Below are 22617 nucleotides of genomic sequence, written 5' to 3'. Positions count from 1 at the left end.
ATTTACTATATGGTCCTCTAAGAAAAAGTTTGCCAACCCCTGGGTTAACACCAATCATTCTCAACCCTCACCTTTATGAGCCATGAAATGAAATCTCTGATTTGATAACCTACATATGTACATAATTAAAAACAAATCAGTATAGTGCTCTGTCATAGGCAGGAGAAATAATTCAAAGTAAAGTAATATTTTAACAGGTATATCTAGAAGGCCGAATGAAGTAGTCAGATACTTGCTCCTGTATTTAGAGTCACCATGGGTGTGTCAGCCACAGACGCAGACTGGTATAGCTCTGTTGGAGCAAGTTGCATTTCACACGCAGATTGGACATTGTGGATGTAATTTTGGAAAAGGATCAACAACTTTTTAGATAAGTTTCATCAAAGTCTGATCTCCACCCCAGTAGTTGCAATTCTGGAACACGTACAGTATATGAAATCATTGCCCTTCTCCCAATTATTTAGTGGATGCTTAAGATCGGCTCTTTGCTTGGATCACTGTAAGTGGGTTCCTCACCTCTGTGAATGTCCAGTAGGGCAACGTCATGCAGAATCTGGGCAATTCTTTGTGGTTGTAGAACAGTCTCGTGCTGTGCAGAAAACCTAGCAGAACTGGCTGTGATCTCTACATGTCAGTGGTGTTCCTCCCTCCAGTCATTGTCATAATCAAAAATGCCACCCTCCCCAAAGATGCTTACATCCCTATCACCAGAGGCTGCAAATAAAAAGGAACTTTGCAGATGTGATTAAGGTAAGGCTCTTGAGATGGGGGGGACTATCCTGGATCATCCAAGTGGCCCTGATGTCATCACAGGGGTCCCTGTAGAGGGAGACAGGAAGTCAGGGGCGAGAGAAGCTGCCGAGGTATTGGCTTAGAAAAGAGAGACTCCAAGCTGAGGACTGCAGGTGACCTCCAGAAAATGGAAAAGGGAGCAGATTCTTCCCTGGAGCCTGCAGAAGGAACACAACCCTACTGACACTTCAGGGTTTGTTTGTTTTGTTTGTTTGTTTTAGCTTTTCTTTTCAGTTCAGGGGTATATGTGCAGGATGTGCAGGTTTGTTACATAGGTAACCATGAGTCATGTGGGTTTGTTGTATAGATTATTTCATCACCCAGGTATTAAGCCCAGTATCCATTAGTAATTTTTCCTGATCCTCTCCCTCCTTCCACCCCCCACCCTCCGTTAGGCCTGAGTGTGTGTTGTTTCCCTAGTGACACTTTGATTTTAGACTTCTGACCTCCAGGACTATATAAAAAGAAAAAATATATATGTGTTGTTTTAAATGGCTAAGTTTGTAGTAATTCGTTCCAGCAGCATGGGAAACTGACACACCGTCCCTCAGAGGAGCACCTGTCCTGGGAGAGCCCCAGCCTGAGCCAATCAGAACCCACCTGCAGAGGGACCTCGGTTCCAAGCCACATTGTGGGTGGTCAGCAGGGGAGGGCAGGTGGAGGATGTGGAGGAATCCGCCACATGGCCACCAGGCAAGCCATTGGCTGAGCTTAACTTGCGGAAACCCTGACACCATGCAGTTAAAGCAGCCCATGTTAGATTTATAACTTCGCCTGGTAAATATTTCCCTCTGTGCCTACCCAGGGCACCCTTCTTGTGCTGATGAAGTCCAAGATTCTGAAGATTTTAGAGCAGACTTGAAAGGCACAGCTCCTTTGCTGTACTTCTGGGAGTCTGAGTAGCATCTGAGAGTGATTATGGAGCACTCCCAGAGAAAAGGGGGGAAATATCCCCCCAGGGGCTCAGAGGGGAATATAAGTACCTGCTCTTTTGAAGGAGAGTTTGACGGTTACGAAATTGCAAACTGCGCTATGTAATTTCAGCAAAGGATATTCAGGGTTTGTTCAGAAGAGGCATTGAAATCAAATAATCCATTTATCAAGGTGCCTTTTGTTTCAATAAAAAAGAAACAATGAGCCATATTTAGCAGAGAGAGACGTTCTGTGTCTGGGGAATGTTAATAAATCACCAATGGAGAGAGGAAAAAATATTCAGGCTTGCTTGTGTTTCAAGTAAGCTGCAGTGACTCAGAAGGAAAATCCAATCAGGGCTCTCCTTGAGGCGTGTGGAGAAAGGCAAGCCCTGTTTTGCAGGTGTCTGATATCATATGAGTAAACCAGAGATGTCTGATGCGGGAGACGCCTCTGAAGTCCTGAAAAGAGCCCGCTTCCCTTAATTTCAGATTTTTCTTCCTCACATAGACATCACCCAATTTTTTTTTCACATATAGATATCACCCTTCCCCCCACTATTTCTGTAGTTTTAAAAGCTTGTTACTATAACTGATGAACGTATTTGAAATAATGGTAATGATTATGATAATAGCAACAACTCCCAATTGTTAAGCATGCTGAGTGCTTAGTGTATTGCTTAAAGCGAGGCGGTCTTATGTGATTCCCATCATCGACATGAGGATTCTGAGGCTCAAGAGTTTAAGGTATTTTCCAAAAGACAAAAACAAAAAAAATCCTCATCTAGGAAGTTGTGGGACAAGGATTCGTTGTTGAACTTCGTGTCGCTCCGTGAACTCCTAACCACTGTGATACATTTCTTCTTGCCGGGCTGGAGAAGGCTTTGATTAAAGTCCTTCCCCTGTTTCTTCCTATGTATGTAATACCTGACAAACTACCTCAGGCTTTCTATGTGGATCAAGTTAGATCAGGGTTTGTCAACCTCAGTGCTATTGACATTGTAGGCTGAATAGTTATTTGTGGTGGGGGCACTGTCTTGTGCGTTGTAAGATGTTTCGAACCATCCCTGGCTCCCACCGACTAGATGTCAATAACAGCCCCTCCCTGTTGTGACAACCAAAAAATGCCTGCAGATGTCACCAAGTATTTCTCAAGAAAATCACCCTTAACCCTGACTTAGATGCTATTCTTGAAAGTTCCTTGCACACCCTAAAACAAGTCCACTTGTGCCTGTGGATTATTTCAGGGGTTGTTATTTTTATGTTTATCCAATTCAAGAGGGAAGCAGGACCTAGTGAAAATACTATATTTGTGGGCGTATTTGTATATTTGTGGGCATCCACTGCCCACCCCATTTAGAGTAACCCCTGGCTTCATCCCATCTGCCTGGATGGACTTCCCACTGCCCACATGCTGGGATTCTGAGCTTTCCCTCCCCAATCTTTTGGTTACGTTGTTCTTCATCTAGAATTCTTGCCGTATTCCATTCAGCCTCTGCAGGTCCTACCATCCTTTATGTCCCAGCCTAGAGAACATCAACTGTAAAGAATCTATCCTGTCAACATGTCTGAAAGCGGGCATCGTGATGAAGGCAGTGCATCACGTTAGTGGGAAGGCTCGTTCTCCCAGTGTTATCGTGTCTGGGTGCTGAGTGACGTGGCTTTGCCATATTCCATTCAACCTCCTCAGGTCCTAACCGTCCTTTTTGTCCCAGCCCAGAGAACATCAGCTCTAAAGAATTCATCCCTGGTCAACACGTCTGAAAGTGAGCGTTGTGATGAAGGCAGTGCATCACCTTAGTGGAAAGGCTCATTCTCCCAGTGTTATCCTATCTGGGCACTGAGTGACGTGGCCATCTCCTGTGTCCACTATCTCAGAATCTCAAAAACTCAATTTCCGGTAGCAGCTTTGTGGTAGAGTTCTCTGATGAACAACCGATGGAGGACACGATACCCCCAATGCTGACAGGCAGGTACAGATAAAGAAAATGGATAAACAGGAAGGGAGACAGCAATGAACGTGCTGTCCGCGTGGAGGCCAGATAGGCAGGTGCCGCTGTCAACTGCTCCCCAGGCTCTCTCCTGTGGCTGTAGGAAACCAGCATTGGACTTTTCCAGGGATATTGTTTCAGGTCAATAAAAGTGACTCAATTATCCTATCTTTCTGGGAGATGTTGGTGTAAGCAGATGAACTGGAGTAAGAGGAAAGACATTTGTCAGAACTCGCAATGACATGGCAGCCCTGGAATTGTTTCCTTGCAGTCAGGAGATAATGTTTCTGGGAGAAAACACACAGCAAAGGCTGGCAACCACCTCTGATTCCTTAATCTGCTTCCTCTGGGCTTCCCAAGATGAGAGGTAAGTTTAGGGAGCATACACGGTGCTGCAGCCTGTGAGGGTGCAGATGGACCCTGCACAGCTTCGTCGGGGAGTCGTTCATGTGAGCATCTCTGTGGTTGGCTGTTGGAGATACCTGGACATGGTGCAAAATCACCTGTTCAACCATATGAGAAAGTGAGAATTTCCTGCTTAATTATTTGAATTATTCTGAGTCTATCTAAGAGAAAATCTCATTTTGCAGCCGCTGTATCTTCAGCACCCAACACTTGATAATCTCCCTGCTTAACAAAGAAATGGCAAACTATGGCTCAGAGCTATAGACAGGCAGCAGTTAGGGGATGTGATCTTGGTTTTTTATTTACAGTAAGATTATTTAAACAAAACTATTCATTTATATTAGTACATTATTAATTGCAATTTTAATTTATAAAGTTATCAATTATTAGTAAGCTCCTGGACTGATTAACAGTGCATACATTATCTGGTTCATGTCATGAGATTGAGGGAGATGTGAAGCTTAGGAAACACCACCCTCAGTTGAAAGCTCTGTGTACAGAGAGCTGCGCCAGGCGGCCTTGGGCATGTATGTACTCAAGAAGTTCTTGATAAATTCTCAGCAGCCCCCATGGACAGGTGCTAGTGCATTATTTTATTGGGGAAAGGAATGATTGTTCTTGTCTGCTGCAACAATTGTTAGTTTACTTCTGGGTGACCATAAACACTCTAAAAGTAGGCAAGTGTGAGGCAAAGAAGGTACTTACATGAAGGTGAAGTTTCCTCAACACCTTTGATGCACTGACACTGAATGGCTGCAGAGAGTCACCATCCCCTGGTACTGGATGCCAGAATGTCCGTGGATATTGGCTCCAATTCTTCCTACCACATGCGAGAAGTTCTGCCTTCCAACAAACGGTGTCTGCATTTTCCCTCATTGTACACCTCACTGCTATGTTTTGTGAAGCGGCTTCGTCCCCCATCTGGCTTGCTTCATGTTTGGGCTATTGGTCAAACTCCATGCATTCCTCAAGTGTTGAATGAGTTGTCACTGAGTCACATGGTATTCAAGACAGGAGGGTACTCTGCTGGATAAACACACTATCCTTTTTCCCGTGGAGCTTCCAGTCTGTTAGGGAAGATGGTCATTAACCAAACGTTCACACAAACAAGTCTAAAATTACAGCTGTGTGAAAAGATATAAAAGAGAGGTGCATGGTGTTTTGGGAGGGGCACTGGACCTAGTGCGGAAGTCGGGGAGGCTTCCTATGAATAGAAGAGGTGAGGTGGATCTGGGAACCAAATGGAAATTAATTAGGCAGAAGGAGTGGCCATGCGTGAGATCCTGGAGATATGAAGGGGCAAGATGTATTTAAACTTCGGTAATAAACTTAAAACCCTGGAACAAGGATGTACTAAGATGTAATTAAGATCTAACCCTGCTTGCACCCTTATTATGAGTCGGGCACTTGCTAAACACTTTGTAGGCATCATCTCAATGAACCCTCATGCACCTGGGAGGCAGGGAGTAGAGCAAGGTGAGCCCTGTTGCCAAGTGGACCAGAATGTCCACTTGGAACCAGACAGCCAGGCATGAGTTTCAGCTACGTCACTTACAACCAGGAGATCTTGGGCAACATTACTCACCTTCCCTATTCCTCAATTTCCTCTTCTGTAAAAAGTGGTCATCATGATACCCCCTAAGATTGTTGTGAAGAACTAATTGACATTCCACATGTAGAGCATTTAAAAACACACCTAGAACATGGTGATATGGTTTGGCCATGTCCCCCCCCCAAATCTCATCTGGAATTGTATCTCCCATAATCCCCACATATTGTGGGAGGAACCCGGTGGGAGGTAATTGAATCATCAGGGTGGGTTTTTGTGCTGTTCTCGTAATAGTGAATAAGTCTCACGAGATCTGATGGTTTTATAAAGGGCAGTTCCCCTGCACACACTGTCTTGCCTGCCACCATGTAAGATGTGTGGCTTTGCTTCTCCTTCACCTTCCACCATGATTGTGAGGCCTCCCCAGCCATGTGGAACTGAGAGTCCATTAAACCTCTGTTTCTTTTATAAATTACCCAGTCTCGGGTATTTCTTCATAGCGGCATGAAAGTGGACTAATACATATGGTCAATTCTTGATGACTGCTGGCCGCTCCATCAGGGATTGTTTGATGATGAAACACCCGGAAATGCAGAGGCTTGACCATGTCCAAGTCCTCCTGAGTCTCAGGGCTTCTCATCTTGGCTGGGTTTGCTCACGTGTTTGGGGCTGGGCACGGGCTGCCTGATGCAGGATGGCCTCAGCTGGGATCGCACCGCTTCCCTCTACGTGGTCTCTTCTCCAGGCTGGCCCAGGCTTGTTCTTCTTCCTGCCATCAGGCGTCCAAAAGAGGCAGAGTGGAAATGTGCAAGGCCCCTTGAGACCTGGGCCCAGAATAGGCATGCTGTCACTTCTTCCGTATTTTCTTGGCCAAAGCAAATCACGAGGTAGCCCAGATTCAAAGAGCGGGGAAATTGACTCCACCTCTTGATGGGAGAACTGCAAAGTCTCATGCAAAGGTTGTAGATCAGCATGTAGATACAGGAGATGGGGTGCCATTTTTTAATTGCCCTTCTATTGTTATTATTATGCTACATATCTAGATCAACCAGTCTCAATCTCTCTTTCTCTCTGGCTGTCTTTGTCTCCTCTTTATGGAAATTGAAGCTCCCTTAGCTACTGTACAAGGCCTTGCTCCTTTCTTTTACGGTGTCTGTCTCTTAAGTCAAATCTCTCATGAGCTGGAAGAGTTCAGAATGAGGCTCAACAGGAAGGAATGAGCTAGGTTTCACTTCACTTCATCCCTTCTCACTTTTCCTCATGCGAAGGATAAAGAGTGACCTGTTCAAAGAATGGAAGAACCCTAAGACAGGAGGTGAGACCACAAGCCCACTCCATCTGTATTTTATAGAAAGTAAACTCAGCATTTGCTTAAAAGAAAACGGGTTTCCTTTAGGCTTATTTCCAGTTAAGAAAAGGAGAGAAAAGGAATCTTTATGTCTAGGAAGAATGAAGAATGACAAGACAGCTTGTTGACAAATACTTCCTGTTGGCGAATGTCCCCACTGCAGATGGGCCTGGAATCCTGTGCCTCGCCCCTTCACAGAGCCCTTGGCTGACAACCTTCTCCAAACAGATGAGTCTCTAAGTCCCTACACTTCAAGATTTAAGAGCATTTTTTTGGATTGGGATAAATACCTCAAAATAAAAGCATCAGATGTGGCTTTTGGTTTTTACAAAATATTACAAGTTGCCTAAATAGTCCATGTTTAAGGACAGAGAGCCAGAGCTCTTTCTGGAGTGTCATACCTCGGCAGGGCCTTTTGTGAATGTTTTAAGCTGATTCTGAAATTAGGGGGTTAAAATGGAAGTGCCGAGCCATCCCTAAAGAGAGGGAGGCGAATGTGCCCTTGTTGCTGGTGACCCCAGAACAAGGCCTCTGGGCTGAGAACAGGAGAGAATGTTATTTCTTTGAAAAGCCATCTTGACAATCCAAGTCCGTTTGGCTGCAGCACCAAAGGCAGCTTTGATCTGCTCGCCAGTGTCCCTGCCGGGAAAAGGATTAGGGTCCTTCCAGAGGACAGAAGAGCCAGGCTGCCCCATATGCTGGCGGGTTGCACAGGCTGCACTGAGAGGAAGGGACAGCAGGGAAGGCTGGAAAGAAGGAGAGAGAGCAACTCCCATCTCCTCTCTCAATATACGAATGCAGGCTTGTTTGGGTTTTCTGGGGGTTTTAAAAAACAGAAGCCAGGAGATGGGCTTTCTTGGGTTTTCAAAGTTACCAACTGGAGCGGTTGAAGTTTCTGGGTCATGAGTGTGTAGCAAGTTTTCAGCCATGCCCTCATGTAGCTGAAGCTCATGGGGGATCTTAGCAAAGAAAATATTCAAATAGCAAGGAGGCTGCTTGTGGTCCTTCTGTTGATGTCAGGGATGGTTCAAATAACCCTGGCAGCGAGGGGTGACATGCTGCACTTTCCTGCCTTGGAGGTGAGCCTGTGAGCCCCCGGCATTCAGCGACTTAGCCGGCTGAATCCTGTAAATCAGGAATCTCAAACTCAAAAGCACCTGACGGACAAGCAGGCAGGACCATGGCACACAGCGGGCTGAGTGTAGGATGACAGCAACGCTGGGGCTGTAAGTCACCTCCTCCCGTCGTCGCCATGCGGGGAGAAACCCCAAATGTTTCCAGTTCCTCCCATCTTCAAAGACAAGCTGGAAACCCAGAGACTCCCCAGTTTTAAAAAATTGAGTTTCACTTTATAAAGACTTTTTAAAAAAGCACTGTGGGCCAAGCAAAACTCATCCGCAGGCTGGGTGGAGCCCCAGAGTGAGCAGTCTGCGATGTCAGGTCTGAACAGATGCAGAGCCCAGAGGCATGTGGTTTGCGCTCCAATCAGTATCGCCACTTGGTGTGCTGAATCTCAGTAGGGGGCCAGAAGGACCCGAGCCTTGGAACTGGGCTCCCACCCAGTGGAGAGAGGGTGGCATGCTTATTCATTCTGCTAACTCATTTTACCTGGAAGAGTTAATAGTGAACGCTTTCTCCCTGGCTGAGAAAGAAGACGATGATGACAAGATAGTGTCTTTGGTGATCAATGACTGAAAGACACTCTCCACCCAAACAGATCAAGATTATCAAAGAATCTAATGAATTTAGGAATAATAATATGGTGGGGCATTGGCTCATTATTTTTGAGTAACATGAGAAAAATGGCTTATCTTATTAACCATTTTTTCCAACAAATGAATAAACATAAACAGGAAAAATCTCTAAGGAAGAAATGAGGAATTAAAAAAAGACCAAGATGTCTTGCTTACATTTTATTTATTTCAATGAACAGTTTTATTTTGACACAGTTGGAGTCTTAAAGACGAGTTACAAGAATAGTAAAAGGAATTTTCATATACCCTTCATTCAGTTTCCTCAAATGGTGACATTTGACCATGTTTCCTTTCACCTGAGTTCCCCTCCACCCCAAGCTGTTTGAGAGTAAATTGCAAGCAAACATGTCACTTTATCACTAGTTCTGAATATATATATACACACATATATATATGTATATGTTTGTATGTATGTATTTTGAGACAGAGTCTCACTCTGTCACTAGGCTAGAGTGCAGTGGCACGATCTCGGCTCACTGCAACCTCCACCTCCAGGGTTCAAGTGATTCTCCTGCCTCAGCCTCCCGAGTAGCTGGGACTACAGGTGCACGCCGCCACACCGAGCTAATTTTTTTGTATTTTTAGTAGAGGCGGGGTTTCACCATGTTGACTAGGATGCTCTCAATCTCTTGACCTTGTGATCTACCCACCTCAGCCTCCGAAAGGGCTGGGATTACAGGCATGAGCCACTGCGCCTGGCCCTGAATATATATTTTTTAAAATACAGATGTTCTCTTATATAAGTATAGTACGATTATCAAAATGAAGAAATTAACATTGTTACAAAATTATTAGCTACTTTAGAGGCTTATTGCAAATTTTGCCAATGGTCTCAAAAATATTCTTTATAGGAAAATAAAATTTCTAATCATGTGTTGCCTTCAGTTTGGTGTATCTTTAGACGTCTTTTTATCCACAAGTCTGGAACAGTTCTTTCCACTTTCCTCTTAATTCATGACCTCAACATTTTTGATGAGTATAGGCCAATTACTTCATAGAATGAACTTAGACATTTCCTCATGATTAGATGCAAATTATGCAAATTTTTGCAGAAATACTAGGGAACCGATATTGTGTTCTTCTCTGCGTGTGCATGTCAGGGGACAGTTCTCTGTTGGCCGACAGTTCTCTGTCGGCCGTATTCCTGGTGATGTCAATTTTGGAAACTTGGTTAAAGCACTGCCTGCCAGGTTTCTCCACCAAAACCTACCAGTGTTTCCTTTGTAATTCAGTGAAGAACTTGGGGCTAACTTGTTGGAAGACAATTTAAGATGATGTGAATCTCCTGTTACTCATGAAACTCTCACCAGCTAGTTTTAGCGTCCACTTATGATCTTTGCCTGAATCAATCACTACTGTGAATGTTGTCAATGATCAGTTTGGATCATATTATAAGGAAAAACTGTCCCATCGATCTGACTTTATGACAGTATCATCAAGTCGTAGATTCTTATTTCATTTAATGGCTTACAATCTTTTAATGTCATTATTTATGTTGATGGTCAAATTATCTTCAATGTGTTCAGTGCTGCTGTTCCTGCATCCTTTGGACATATTCTTATCATTCTAAGGGCTCTTCCTCTTTTCTGACACAATAAGATAGGTGTTCCAGGTTCTTGTACTAGGAATGAGACACTTTTCCAAGGAGTCCTGGTTTCTTTTAGCGAAGAATGGTATTTAGAAACCAATATCTGGGTGCTAGATGTGATTATTGCTCTTGGGATCTCATTGAGGACAGAGTTAAGAAAAACATCTATGTACATACACATGCACACATACATGTGTGTACACAATCTACCTCTATTTCTCTATCTGTATATATATATATTATAAACTGGAGTGTCTATATACCAATCCCATTCTAACCCACTGCAGGTTTCATTTTGCCCATATCCCTTTCTATATTTGTAACCGCTTCCCTGACAGTGAGAAACCAGGCTCCCGGGTTCACAATATATTTCTTATCTACTTGATAAGAAATATACAGAAAGTAGTTTCAGAATTGCTAATTCATACTTTTGTCCAAAACAAACTTACTCACTATCATTCAATGTTTGTCTATGATTCTCTGTTGTCTTTAGCCTCAGGATTTATAGCCAAAATATGTGTCCAAAATTACTTGGATTAGTTCTCCCTTACCCTCCTTCAGTATGTGATTTTGACATTCATTTGAAATACAATTAAGTTCATTTCTTTCCACTTGTAACCAGTTCAGGGTTTTTACTCGCCCGTGTTGATATTATTATCATATGTCAAACATTAACATGATTCCAAAGGTCAGAACTATACAAAAAAGCTACACCCTCCATCTTTTCTCCCCATCTTCAGCCCCCTTTATTTCTGCTGACCCGTTAGTAACCAACCTTGTAGACTGATTTCTTTTCTTGTGTGTTCATGTGTGTTACATGAATGAGCAGATACATAGACATTTTCTTATCTCCCTGGTATGGTTTGGCTCTGTCCCCACCCACATCTCACCTTGAATTGTAATAATCCCCATGTTTCAAGGGCAGGACCAGGTGGAGATAATTGAATCATGGGGGTAGTTTCCCGTATATTGTTCTCGGGGTAGTGAGTAAGTCTCACAAGACTTACTTGTGGTTTTGTAAATGGGAGTTCCCCTGCACAAGCTCTCTTGCCTGACACCATGTAAGACGTGCCTTTACTCCTCCTTTGCCTTCCACCATGATTGTGAGGCCTCCCAGCCATGTGGAACTGTGAGTCCATTAAACCTCTTTTTTAAATTACCCAGTCTGGGGTATGTCTTTATTAGCAGTGTGAAAACAGACTTATACACTCCCCTTCTTTCTTACACAGAAGTTAGTATACTCAGATAGCCTTCTGCACCATGCTTTTTCACTTAGCAGTATATTTTTGAAAGCACTCCATATTGCTTCATACAGATCTTCTTCCCTTTTTTATTGCAGCTCATGATACTCCACTGTGTGGATTTACTGTAGTTTATTCAACCATTTTTCTGCATAGAGGTATGAAGCTTGTGTCAAAATATTTTGCATTTAAAACCAACGTTGAGGCCGGGCACAGTGGCTCACACCTGTAATCCCAGCACTTTGGGAGGCTGAGGCAGGCGGATCATGAGGTCAGGAGATCGAGACCCTCCTGGCTAACATGGTGAAACCCTGTTTCTACTAAAAATACAAAACAATTAGCTGGGCATGGTAGCAGGTGTCTGTAGCCCCAGCTACTCGGGAGGCCGAGGCAGGAGAATGGCGTGAACCCAGGAGGTGGAGCTTGCAGTGAGCCGAGATTGCGCCACTGCACTCCAGCCTGGGTGGCAGAGCGAGACTCCGTCTCAAAAAAAAAAAAAAAAAAACAACCAATGTTGCAATAAATGATCTTGTGTGTATGTGTTTTCTAATTGCCAGAGGTGTATCTTCAGAGTAGATTCCTAGAAGTAAGATGAAAGAGTCAAAGAAAAATGCAAATGTAATGCCAAGTTCCTTTCCAGAAAGGTCGTACCGCTTTTCATTCTCAGCAGCAATATACCAAAACCGTCTATTGCCTGTCGACTTCCCAACTGTGTGTGTTATACTTGGTAATTTTTGTCAGTCTTATAGGTAAGAGGTGGCATTTGTAGTTTTCATTTGTATTTCTCTAACTGTGAGTGAGGCTCAACAGTTTTAAATATATATATATATATATGTAAACAATTTTAATATATTTTTGTGAATATCTGTTCATATCCTTTATTCACTTCTCTCTCAATTTTTAAAAATCTTTTTCCTCTAATTTCAAAATCTGTGTATTAGGGCCATTAGCCCTTTTAATATGATATATGTGTTGCAAATATTTACTCCCAGCTTGTCATTTTCCTTTTGACTTTATTTATGGTATTTTTGTAATGCAAATTTTTAAAAAATTATATAGGAAAATGTATTATTTTTTAAATTTCATTTAGATTTTGAGTCATAATTGTGAAGCTCTTCCTATACCCAGGTTATAGAGGAATTCATCCATGTTTTCTTTAGTGCTTGAAAGATGTAACTTCTTTGATATATATTGCTGATCCATTTGAAGTTTAGTCTTATGTATGGTGTGGGTGTGGATCTACTTTTTTCTTAATGGCTGCACAGTTGTCCTGGCACCAATGATTTAAAAGTCAACATTTGCAGCAGGTTCAGTGGCTCGTGCCTGTAATCCCAGCACTTTAGGAGGCTGAGGTTGGAAGATTGCTTGAGCCCAGGAGTTCAAGAACAGACTGGGCAACATAGTGAGACCCTCATCTCTAAATAAATAAATAAAAATAAAAATAAAAAAATAATAAAATAATAAAGAAGAAAAAAAAGTCTATGTTTACCTCAGGATTTGCGATGCTACCTTTATCACTGACTCAACTTCCATATGTTCTTGAGTTTATTTACGGACTTCATTCACTGGCCTGTTTTGCTATTCATGTACCAGTGCCATTAAGTACATTTTAAACTCATGCAAATTATTAATAAAATACCCACTTTACTCCTATAGGTAATTTACCATCATTCTGTTAGGTTGAACTCTATGAAATTGCCACCATTCAATGAATCTTACTCTACAGAATTCTCACTTTCATATGTTTCAACCTAACATAAGTATATGCATAATTTGTGGACCATGTAGAATCGTTTAATGACTTCTTCCAGAAAGAATATAAAAATTCGAGCCAAGTGGACTTCAGAATTTCTATCCCTCCTTTCTGAATGGCTTACAGACCTAACAGCTAATGAGCAGCCCATTAATAATCCTGTCTTTGATTTTTTCTTTTCTTTCTTTTTCCCTTTTTAGTGATAGAGGGTCACGGAGTCACAGACAACATACAGAGATTCTCCTCTCTGCCGCCTTACCTACCTGTGAGCTACCACATCCTCAGAGCAGAGACCTCCTTCTTCCTCAAGGAAGCCAACCAGGACCCGCTGCGGAACTCCAGCCTGCAGGCGAGGGTGGAGTCCTTCTTTACCTACAAAACCAGGCAGCCCCCAGTGCTCAATGCCAGCTATGGACCCTTTTCTGTGGAAAAGGTTGTGCCTCTGGACTTGATGTGGACTTCAAACTTTTTAGGTCCAACCAATAAGTTTAGTTTTGATTGGAAACTAAAAGCCCACATCCTGCGTGACAAAGTCTACCTGAGCCGGCCCAAAGTGCAGGTTCTGTTCCACATCGTGGGCAGAGACTGGGACGACCGCAGCGCCGGGGAGAAGCTCCCCTGCCTGAGGGTCTTTGCTTTCCGAGAGACCAGAGAGGTGCGGGGCAGCTGCCGGCTGAAGGGGGACCTGGGGCTGTGTGTGGCCGAGCTGGAGCTCCTGTCCAGCTGGTTCAGTGCCCCAACGGTGGGTGCCGGGAGGAAGAAGTCCGTGGACCAGCCAGAGGGGACCCCCGTGGAGCTCTACTACACCGTGCACCCAGGGGGTGACAGAGGGGACTGTGCCGGGGGTGACTTCAGGAAGGGCAATGCCATCCGTCCAGGAAAGGATGGGCTGGAGGAAACCACGTCCCACCTGCAGAGGATCGGCACCGTCGGCCTTTACCGGGCCCAGGACAGCGCCCAGCTCACTGAGCTGCGTTTGGATGGTAACGTGGTCATCTGGCTGCCTTCCAGGCCAGTCAAGCAGGGAGACGTGGTCACGGCCTATGTCACCATCTCGAGCAATTCCTCCGTGGACCTCTTCATCTTGAGGTAGGTGCCCATGCTTGCCCCTGCTCATCTTTGACATGCCTGGTGTGAGATTGGGTTCTGTGCGTGGCAGATAGATATTCAGGAAGCATCTATTTTCACTACCTTCAGGGACCGTTCAGCATTAACAGGGGAAGGCAAATTATGCACCTGCCCACATGCTCTCAACAGCCCTCCTTACACTGTGGGTTATGGAGGGAAGAAGAGGCAAAGGGCGGGCAGAAGTTATTTCCAAAAGGAGCAAGATGAGAGTAATCCGCCTCTCTAGATCTTCAGTTATCCTCACACTTGGAGAGGGACGTGATTTTTCTTCTGCTGTGAATCCTTTGATGAGATACCATTTGAGTTGCATGATTGAAAGTCTATGTTCAAGAAGCCCAAGAAAAGGCAGAGGAGTGATGAGATCTCACTTTGGGTATATATGTGAAAAGAACCAAGCATAGTACCCTTTCTTTTAATTAGGTGGTGTTAAATGTTGCCAGTTAGTGTCTGGGAGGCCTTAGTGCATGAGTATAGCTTACCAATAATTAAGCAAACGTGCCCGGTGTAAAACTCTTCAGCAAAGGTATTCCATCTTGTAATACAAATAAACAAAGCAGTAGCATAATCTACCTACTGCCACCATTGCGGGTTCAACAGAGAGCAGCATCCAAGCTGTGACAGGGCTGCTCTGTCACTCTGTATAATGATTCTAAAATTTGGTACAGGAGCACATGTTTTCTGAGGATAATTAACACTGGCCTAAAATTCATTTAAAGCAAATCCTCTTACAATGTGGACTAGAATGTCATAATAATGAAGAAAGTACTTGTTTTAAATTTGTTTAAAAAATAAATGGGATAAAAATGTTTTTTTCTTGTTATAGTTAAGAAGGAGTTAGGTTGTAATTGCAGCTATGCTTTGGCTCTTGTTAGAATTCAGCCCTAATCACATTTTGAATGAGTTGCTTGGAAAAATATTTGCAAGCTAGAATGATAGCCTATCATACCATATTTCATTTCTGTTTAACTTTTGTAATATGACTATACGGATGCTTATTTTTTAAGTTTTTTGTTTTTTCATTTACAAAAAGGTTCAGAGGTTTCCGCTAGTTTCTCATCTTTATCCTTTAGATTCAAATAACTGTCTTCTGAAGTATGCATCTTGTCATTATCTTTATAGTTTTTCCTTTCAATTTTTAAGTGGACTAATTTTGCAGATCTTCATTTGCTAATGTTTTCTGGATACGCTTGGAGGACTGTTATGACACCCCTTTCAGCGACGTCATGAAATCCTACATCTTTTTATGAGATTTACTGTACAAGGGATTCTCATTGCATTTGCATTGTGAACCTTGGTGGTCAGTGAGGGACATGCTGACATCATGGTGGGGAGGGACAGTCTCGCTGTGAGCGTATCGGCGGCTTATTGAAAGTATCGTGACCTTGTCACTGAGGAGCCAGGAGAGTCACTATTCAGATAGAAGGGTCTGAATACTGGGTTTGTTTCCCCATGGTTTGGATCTGAAAAGATACTGATCTGGTAGCTCTGAGTTTAATTTTTGGTAAGTCCTCTTGCCCCCTGAGTTTCAGATCAATCATGAAATAAATGCATCTATCCCTGGCTTTGGAAGCTGGAGACAGAAAGTCTCCAGCATGGCATGCTAAGTAGTTGTAAAATTTTAGAGTGATCGTCTTTCCCCTTGCACTTTGTTAATGTCCCTCTTCAGAAAATGTAGGCTCTGGCGTCTACCAGGGTGAGCATGAGCCAAGCCACCTGGGTCCCTAGGTCTAAGGTCCACAACCTTACATCTGTACCTGGAAGGGATGCTCACATGGGGCTCTTCAGAGAGGACGATCTGTTTTCTGAAATTTTCATCACAAAGATAGGCAGGGTGGTGGCGAACAAAGGTCTTCCAACCAGCTGACCTCAATTCTGATCCTATCTCTTCTACTTACAGCCTGTGTGTTGGTAGGCAAGTTAACTAACCTCTGTGTACTTCAGTTTCCTCCTCTCTAAAGCAGATGTAATTATAGCACCTGCTTCGACGGGGTTGTGAGGATTCAGTGGGCTAATATTTATTTGCAAGGTGCTATAACAGTGTCTGGTGCACTGAAACTTCTCTGTGAATATTGAGCATTACTAACAGGGCTGTTTTTAAACACCCATCAAACCTTCAATAAGCATTGAATTCTATCTTTGCAGTAAACGGACATTGTGTGTTGTGTAAAACAACTACCAAATTTATTCTCAAAATTCTATTATTCCCATTGTACTATGATTTTGTTCAAAGAACAGTGTCTTTGTATAATGACAGGAGTATTTGTAGCACAGAGGTTACTAATGGCGTGGTTCTGGGGTGTAAGACTTAGTCACATTAAAGGGCACTGCTTAGTGCCGTCAAGTGCAGCAGCTGTGTTCCCTCCATTCTGATCTTTCCCATCACAGGTCAAAGTCCTGGGGAGAGAAGATCCACCTCACCCCTTGTTCACCAAGATATGACACGTGTTATAATTCCTTACCTCAGATTTTAAATTCGAAGCAAATTTCCTAAGGGCTAAAAGCAATTGCTTATGAGAAAGTCTGAGCAGCAAACGTTCCCCAAACATGTGTGCAAATGCAAGTCCTTGTGTCTCAGGCGTGTCGGAATTCAATGAATAGGGAACAAACAAACCATCTGAAGACCCGTCTCTGAGGTTCATTCTCATTCTGAAGATGGAATTTCACTAATTAAAAAGCGAACGTTATGGACGGCGTACACATTTCAGAGTCTCAGCTTAATTTGGGTTGCCAGAATGATTGGCAGGCAACAGTGTGTCAAATGGAATTTTGCTCTATGTGGAGTCTCTCTGTTTCTCTCCTTCCCTTAATCCGCCTCTTTCTCTCCCCCTCTCTCCAATTCTCCTGTTTCTCCAACATGACTGAAGGTACTTCTTTAAAAAATTAAGCTCCTATGTTTTTAAATAATTATAGATTTGTAAGAAGTTGCAAAAATATACAGTGATTTCTCGCAGACCCCTCCCCCAGCTTCCACTGGTGGTAACACCTCATATAACCATAGTACAATATTGAGGCCAGGAAACTGGCATTGGCGTAACATTATTAACCAAACTACAGAGGATATTCGGGTCAGAATATAGGTTTTAGGGCATCTTATCTCTTTCCAGCTTATCTGTGACTGAAGACATTTTCGAAGGCAGGGAAGTTCAGCTGGAAAGTTAGTTCCTTGAACACCTGCCAGAGTCTCTTTAGTGTCCGTCAGGAAAAGATGAGCTCGGTCTGCTTCTCCTGTATTTTTTTATTTTTTATTTTTTTAGAGAATACAGAGAACTTCCTTCCTGTGCAGATATGCCATCTTTGCAGGCCCCTAGATATGTTGTGTGTTTCTGCATCATCAATGCAATGTGCAAGTATCCAACCGTGCCCATTTGCCAGGCATTGTTCTGCAGCAGTGAATGAAACAGGCAACACTTCCTGCCCGAGTGAAGCTTATGTTCTAGTAGGCAAGATAAAAATAAACAAAATGTGCACGTGTGCCAAGAAGTGACACAACCGAAGGGCATAGTTAGTACAGCCTCCGAGACTGCACACCCTTCTTTCTGAATCTGGTATTTGTCAAGAAACCAATAGGTATTTGGGCACCATCTGCCTTAAGCTGGACAACATCTGAGAGGCCCTCAGAGAGCTTAGCCTCAAGCCAGCTGGTAAAGACAGAGTCCTTGGAATTCCATCCTGCATAAAATGAGCTTTATGAACAGCAAACTCTTTAGGATGAGTGGGAAGGCTCTGGACTTCTGTGTGTTGGCTCACAGCTGTGTACAAGAGATGTACAATGCTAGACACTAAGCGCCATGGAATTGCAGAGTGTACACAGGCTTTGTGTTCAGTTGTCATTCAGTTCTCCTAACGCTGCAATGAAAAGTCTTATTCTCTGCTAGTATACCTCTAACATCCTGACAGCACCTACTAATCTTGTTTTTTTTTTTTTTTTTTTTTGGCAAAAAGAAAGACAGGTCACTGTTGCCAAGCCTTCTTTTCTAGCTGGAATTTTAAAACTTTGTTCTGCTTTCATTGTTTATAGTTATTTTCTTTTGATAGCCCAAATACAAAACAAACAAAACAGTGGTTTTCCATTTTCACTGTGGATACAATATTTCTTTTCATTCACTTGGTAAATATTGACTCAATTAATATGTATTGACCCCTGCCCATTTGCCAGGCATTGTTCTACAGCACTGAATGAAACAGGCAAAACTCCCTGCCTGCATGAAGCTGATTTCCTAGTTAGGGGAGATAAAAATAATCAAAATTGGGTTGGGTGTGGTAGCTCACACCTGTAATCCCAGCACTTTGGGAGGCCGAGGTGGGCAGATCGCCTGAGGTCAGGAGTTCAAGACCAGCCTGGCCAACGTGGTGAAACCCTGTCTCTACTAAAAATTAAACAAAATTAGCTGGGCATGATGGTGGGCACTGGTAATCCCAGCTACTTGGGAGGCTGAGGCAGGAGAATGGCTTCAACCTGGGAGGCGGAGGTTGCAGTGAGCCAAGGTCATGCCAGTGAAGTCCAGCCTGGGTGACAAGAGTGACACTCCGTCTCAAAAAATGAAATAATCATAATAATTACCAAGTAAATACAATGGATAGTGATAAGTGGCTTAGGAAAAAATGGACAAGGGAGGAAGAATGGAAAGTGCTGAGAATACAATTTAAGGTGACAGTCAAGGCAGGCTTTGTTGAAAAAGTGGCATTCGAATCAAGCGTGGTCTTGGCAGGGAAACACGTGCAAAGGTCCTGGGGACACTTGCTTGGTTTGTTTCAGGAACAGTAAGGAGACAAATGTGGCTGAAACAAAATGGAAGATAGGAGAGGTAGGGGGAGGCGAGCTCACAGGGGAGCTGGGATTCACATCACCTTGGACTTTGGGAGCCATTGTAAAGACTTTTGTTCCAGGTGAGATGGGGACTACTGGAAGGTTTTGAAGAAGGAATGTCACGATGTAACTTATTTTTATGTATGGCAGTAATCTAGGTGAGAGAAGACAGGGACTTGGATCAGGATAGCAGCAGCAGAGGTGTAAATGAGTGTGCAGATTCTGGATTAAATTTAAAGCTAGGACTGATGAGATTTGTGGGCACACTTGTGTGAAGGAGACACAGCATCAGGATGTAGGGGATGAAGGACAGAGCTGCCATTCCTGTGATGGGAAGCCTGTGGGAGAGGCAGGTTTTCCCTTTCTAGATAGTGTATTATAATTTTAATTTAATTAAAATGTACTTTAATACTTAAAAGCATCATTTTAAGGAAAAAATATTCAAGAAGCAAATAATATAAGAGAATGGACACAGATGTGGGAATAATAGTGAAGTTGGTATGAGTCTCGCTGAAGTTTGGGAGCCAACACTGTATTTTTTCATTGCAGTAGCTTTAGGGGTACAAGTGGTTTTTGGTTATAGGGATGAAGTACACCGTGGTGAAGTCTGGGATTTTAGTGCACCTGTCACCCAACTGGCGTACATTGTACCCAATAGGTAACTTTTCATCCCTGAACCGCCTCTCACCCTCTCCCCTTCCGAGTCTCTAGCATCCATTCTAGCACTCTGTATGCCTCTGTGTATGCATAGCTAATTGCAGAGATATGGAATCAACCTAAATGCCCATCAGCCAATGAGTGGATAAAGAACACGTGGTGTATATATCATCCAGATCTCTCCAGCTGCCTCCACCTATGGCTGCTGGTTAGATCACAGGAGAAATCCACCCAGGACACAGAATGTTGGATCATGAAGGTCCATTGCTGCATCTTTTCTGTTGGGAAATTCATGGAGGACATACAGGGAGACCTTGAATCATCTCTCCTCACTGAGGAACCCAAAGACTTTCTCCAATGGGTCTTCACACAATGGCTTCACTGAGAGGGCCTGGACTTCTTGGAAATGTTTATGGGACTAATAACCTACATGGAAACTTGGCATGAACCTTCTTGGCAAGATCATTTTCACAAAGGACACTCTTCCATGGGCAAAAAGAAGCAGGCTGGATTTTGTTTGCAACTTCACAAAGTGAATTCAAAGGCAACCCTTGCTTTATAATCAAATTCGTTCACGAGACCCAAAAGTCAAGGTGTGGAAGATGGAACCTTTGTTTCTTGTGGCTATAACATTATTTTGGAAGCTGATTTTAAAAAATAAAAAAATAAAATAATTGCCAACATAAATGAAAAACACATATGCAGATAGGTTTTACAAATATAAGTGGGTTGGCTCATGAGGGTAAGCCCTTTTTCCATCTCTCTGTTCACTGCTATATCCCCAGCCCTTGGTCATAACTTGGCAAAAAATAAAGCCCCACTAAACATTTATTGAATAAATGCAAAACCAAATGCCTAATATCAAACCTATTTCATAAACATTCCTTTTCATGGATGTTTTCTTTCATAATTAACTGAGTCTTCTTGAAATAAAGATCAGGATTCCTCAGAGAAAACATAGGCATTATTTACTTTTCCAAGGATGTTCAAAATATATTGACAATGGAGATCATCAGTTCTGAAAATTCTCACTGCCATCCCAGTATGCGTCTGCGCTCCTGAAGCCCTGGGGATGCTGAGGGTGGGATGACTTCCACGTGACTGCCTCCCCAAAGCCCAGCTTCGACTGAGCTCAGAGAATCACTCTGCTGCCAAAATCAGTGTTAGTTTGACTCAAGTTGCAGGTTGTAAGTAGGTAGGTCAGTCTTGACCCTGCAGGTTATTAAAGTGAAGAACTTGGGGGTAGGGGGTGTGAATGTTTGGCCTTGTCAGTAAGCAATGAGATTGATACCTAAAGAGCAGAGGTGGTGATCATTCATCCTCTCCAATTTAAAATAAGCTCTCTTAATTGAACAATGTGATTCCTAGACGTGGAAGAGATTTGTTCTCTACTTGTAACCAATTCTGAACCCTGCATTAGGGATGCTAAGAGAGTCATAAGGCATCGCTCCTGACTGGGAGATTATACTCTGCTGCTAACGTGAATTTATGTGTAGTAAATAGACACATCCCCATGTCTTAACACAGTGAAGAGAGGTGCTTAGCATAGGGACTGGCTTCTCAACCTCAGTATCATCAGCATTTGGTGCCAGCTAATTCTTTTATGTTGGGCTGTCTGGTGCATTGTAAAATATTGAGCACCATCCCTGGACTCTACTCAGTAGATAAGGTCCAGTAGCACCTCCACCTCTGCTCCAGGTCTGACAACCAAAATGTCTCCAGACATTGCTAACTCTTCTTTGGGGGACAAAATCACCATGGTTGACAACCATGAGCCTACACCCTTGACTTGCAGAGAGTAGAGATATCTGGGTGGTCTGTGGGATGTGGGCCTTGTGATGGTCCCTCAAACATAACTGAAAATAGAACAGCAATTACGTAGCTTCTTTGTCCTTTGCTGGGTAGGTTTTGTGTGTCAGGACTGATAATGGAGGCTTCAGGACATAAATCCTAAGAGATTTGTTTTTGAAGTAAAACACTGTGAACTAAGGTGGTAGTCCTCTCTCACGAATGAAGACAGAATGAAAGAGAGACTAGATGCCAAGCATGCAGTCTTTAATAGCCCTTGCTTTGTAGGGGTGCACTCAGAAAATAAGAGAGCAAGGAGCTGCTTCTCAGCTTCGGCACAGAAGGTGATGTTCTTTCCTAGCTGTGGGGTATGGGGCCTCCTGGTTCATTAGTTCTGTCCTGCTTTGACTGGTGGATGAGGCCCAGTCATTTTATCAGTCACAAAATCTCCCCCAACCAAGCCAACACCATGCCGCATGTGCTTAACAGCCACGTATGCTCTCACCATGTTCCAATAAACAAACAGAATGAAGGGTGGGCACAGGGAAGAAAGCCTTTGAAGAAATGTGCTAAGATTTATGCAAGAATACTGAGAGAAGTATTATTTTTCCAAACAGGATGACGTTTACAGGTGGATTCATTTCTGGAATCTCACTGTACGTCAAGGAAATTCAGGTAGAGTTGAAAGACTGGCTTTTGCCTATAGTCCCGGCTACTCTGGAGGCTAAGGTGGGAGGATTGTGTGAACCCAGGAGTTCAAGTCCAGCCTGGGCAACATAGCGAGACCCTGTCTCTTAAAAAAAAAAAAAAGTGGGTTTCACCTCCTTTAAAAGGACTTTGGGGCCAGGCATTGTGGCTCACACCTGTAATCCCAGCACTTTGGGAGGCCGAGGCGGGTGGATCAC

The 22617-nt window shown here is 43.2% G+C and overlaps 1 protein-coding gene across 2 annotated transcripts in view; it reads left to right on the top strand.

The window, feature by feature from the left end:
- The window catches only part of TMEM132C (transmembrane protein 132C), a 447107-nt gene that overhangs the window by 132753 nt on the left and 291737 nt on the right, over positions 1–22617 (top strand). Inside the window, exons 1-2 of one of the 2 annotated variants that reach the window (XM_058425648.1) lie at positions 3923–4061; positions 13533–14421. In XM_058425648.1, the coding sequence (XP_058281631.1) occupies positions 4055–4061; positions 13533–14421 (896 nt within the window). In that variant the 5' untranslated portion in view covers positions 3923–4054. Of the gene's footprint in view, positions 1–3922; positions 4062–13532; positions 14422–22617 lie in introns of those variants that run through there. The other variant, XM_032168291.2, reaches the window with a different exon arrangement.

The sequence above is a fragment of the Hylobates moloch genome, unplaced genomic scaffold (genome assembly GCF_009828535.3).
Source record: "Hylobates moloch isolate HMO894 unplaced genomic scaffold, HMol_V3 SCAFFOLD_12, whole genome shotgun sequence".
Taxonomy (NCBI): Eukaryota; Metazoa; Chordata; class Mammalia; order Primates; family Hylobatidae; genus Hylobates; species Hylobates moloch.
The sequence above is the reverse complement of the archived record's forward strand: the minus strand, read 5'-3'. Positions and strand labels throughout refer to the sequence as shown.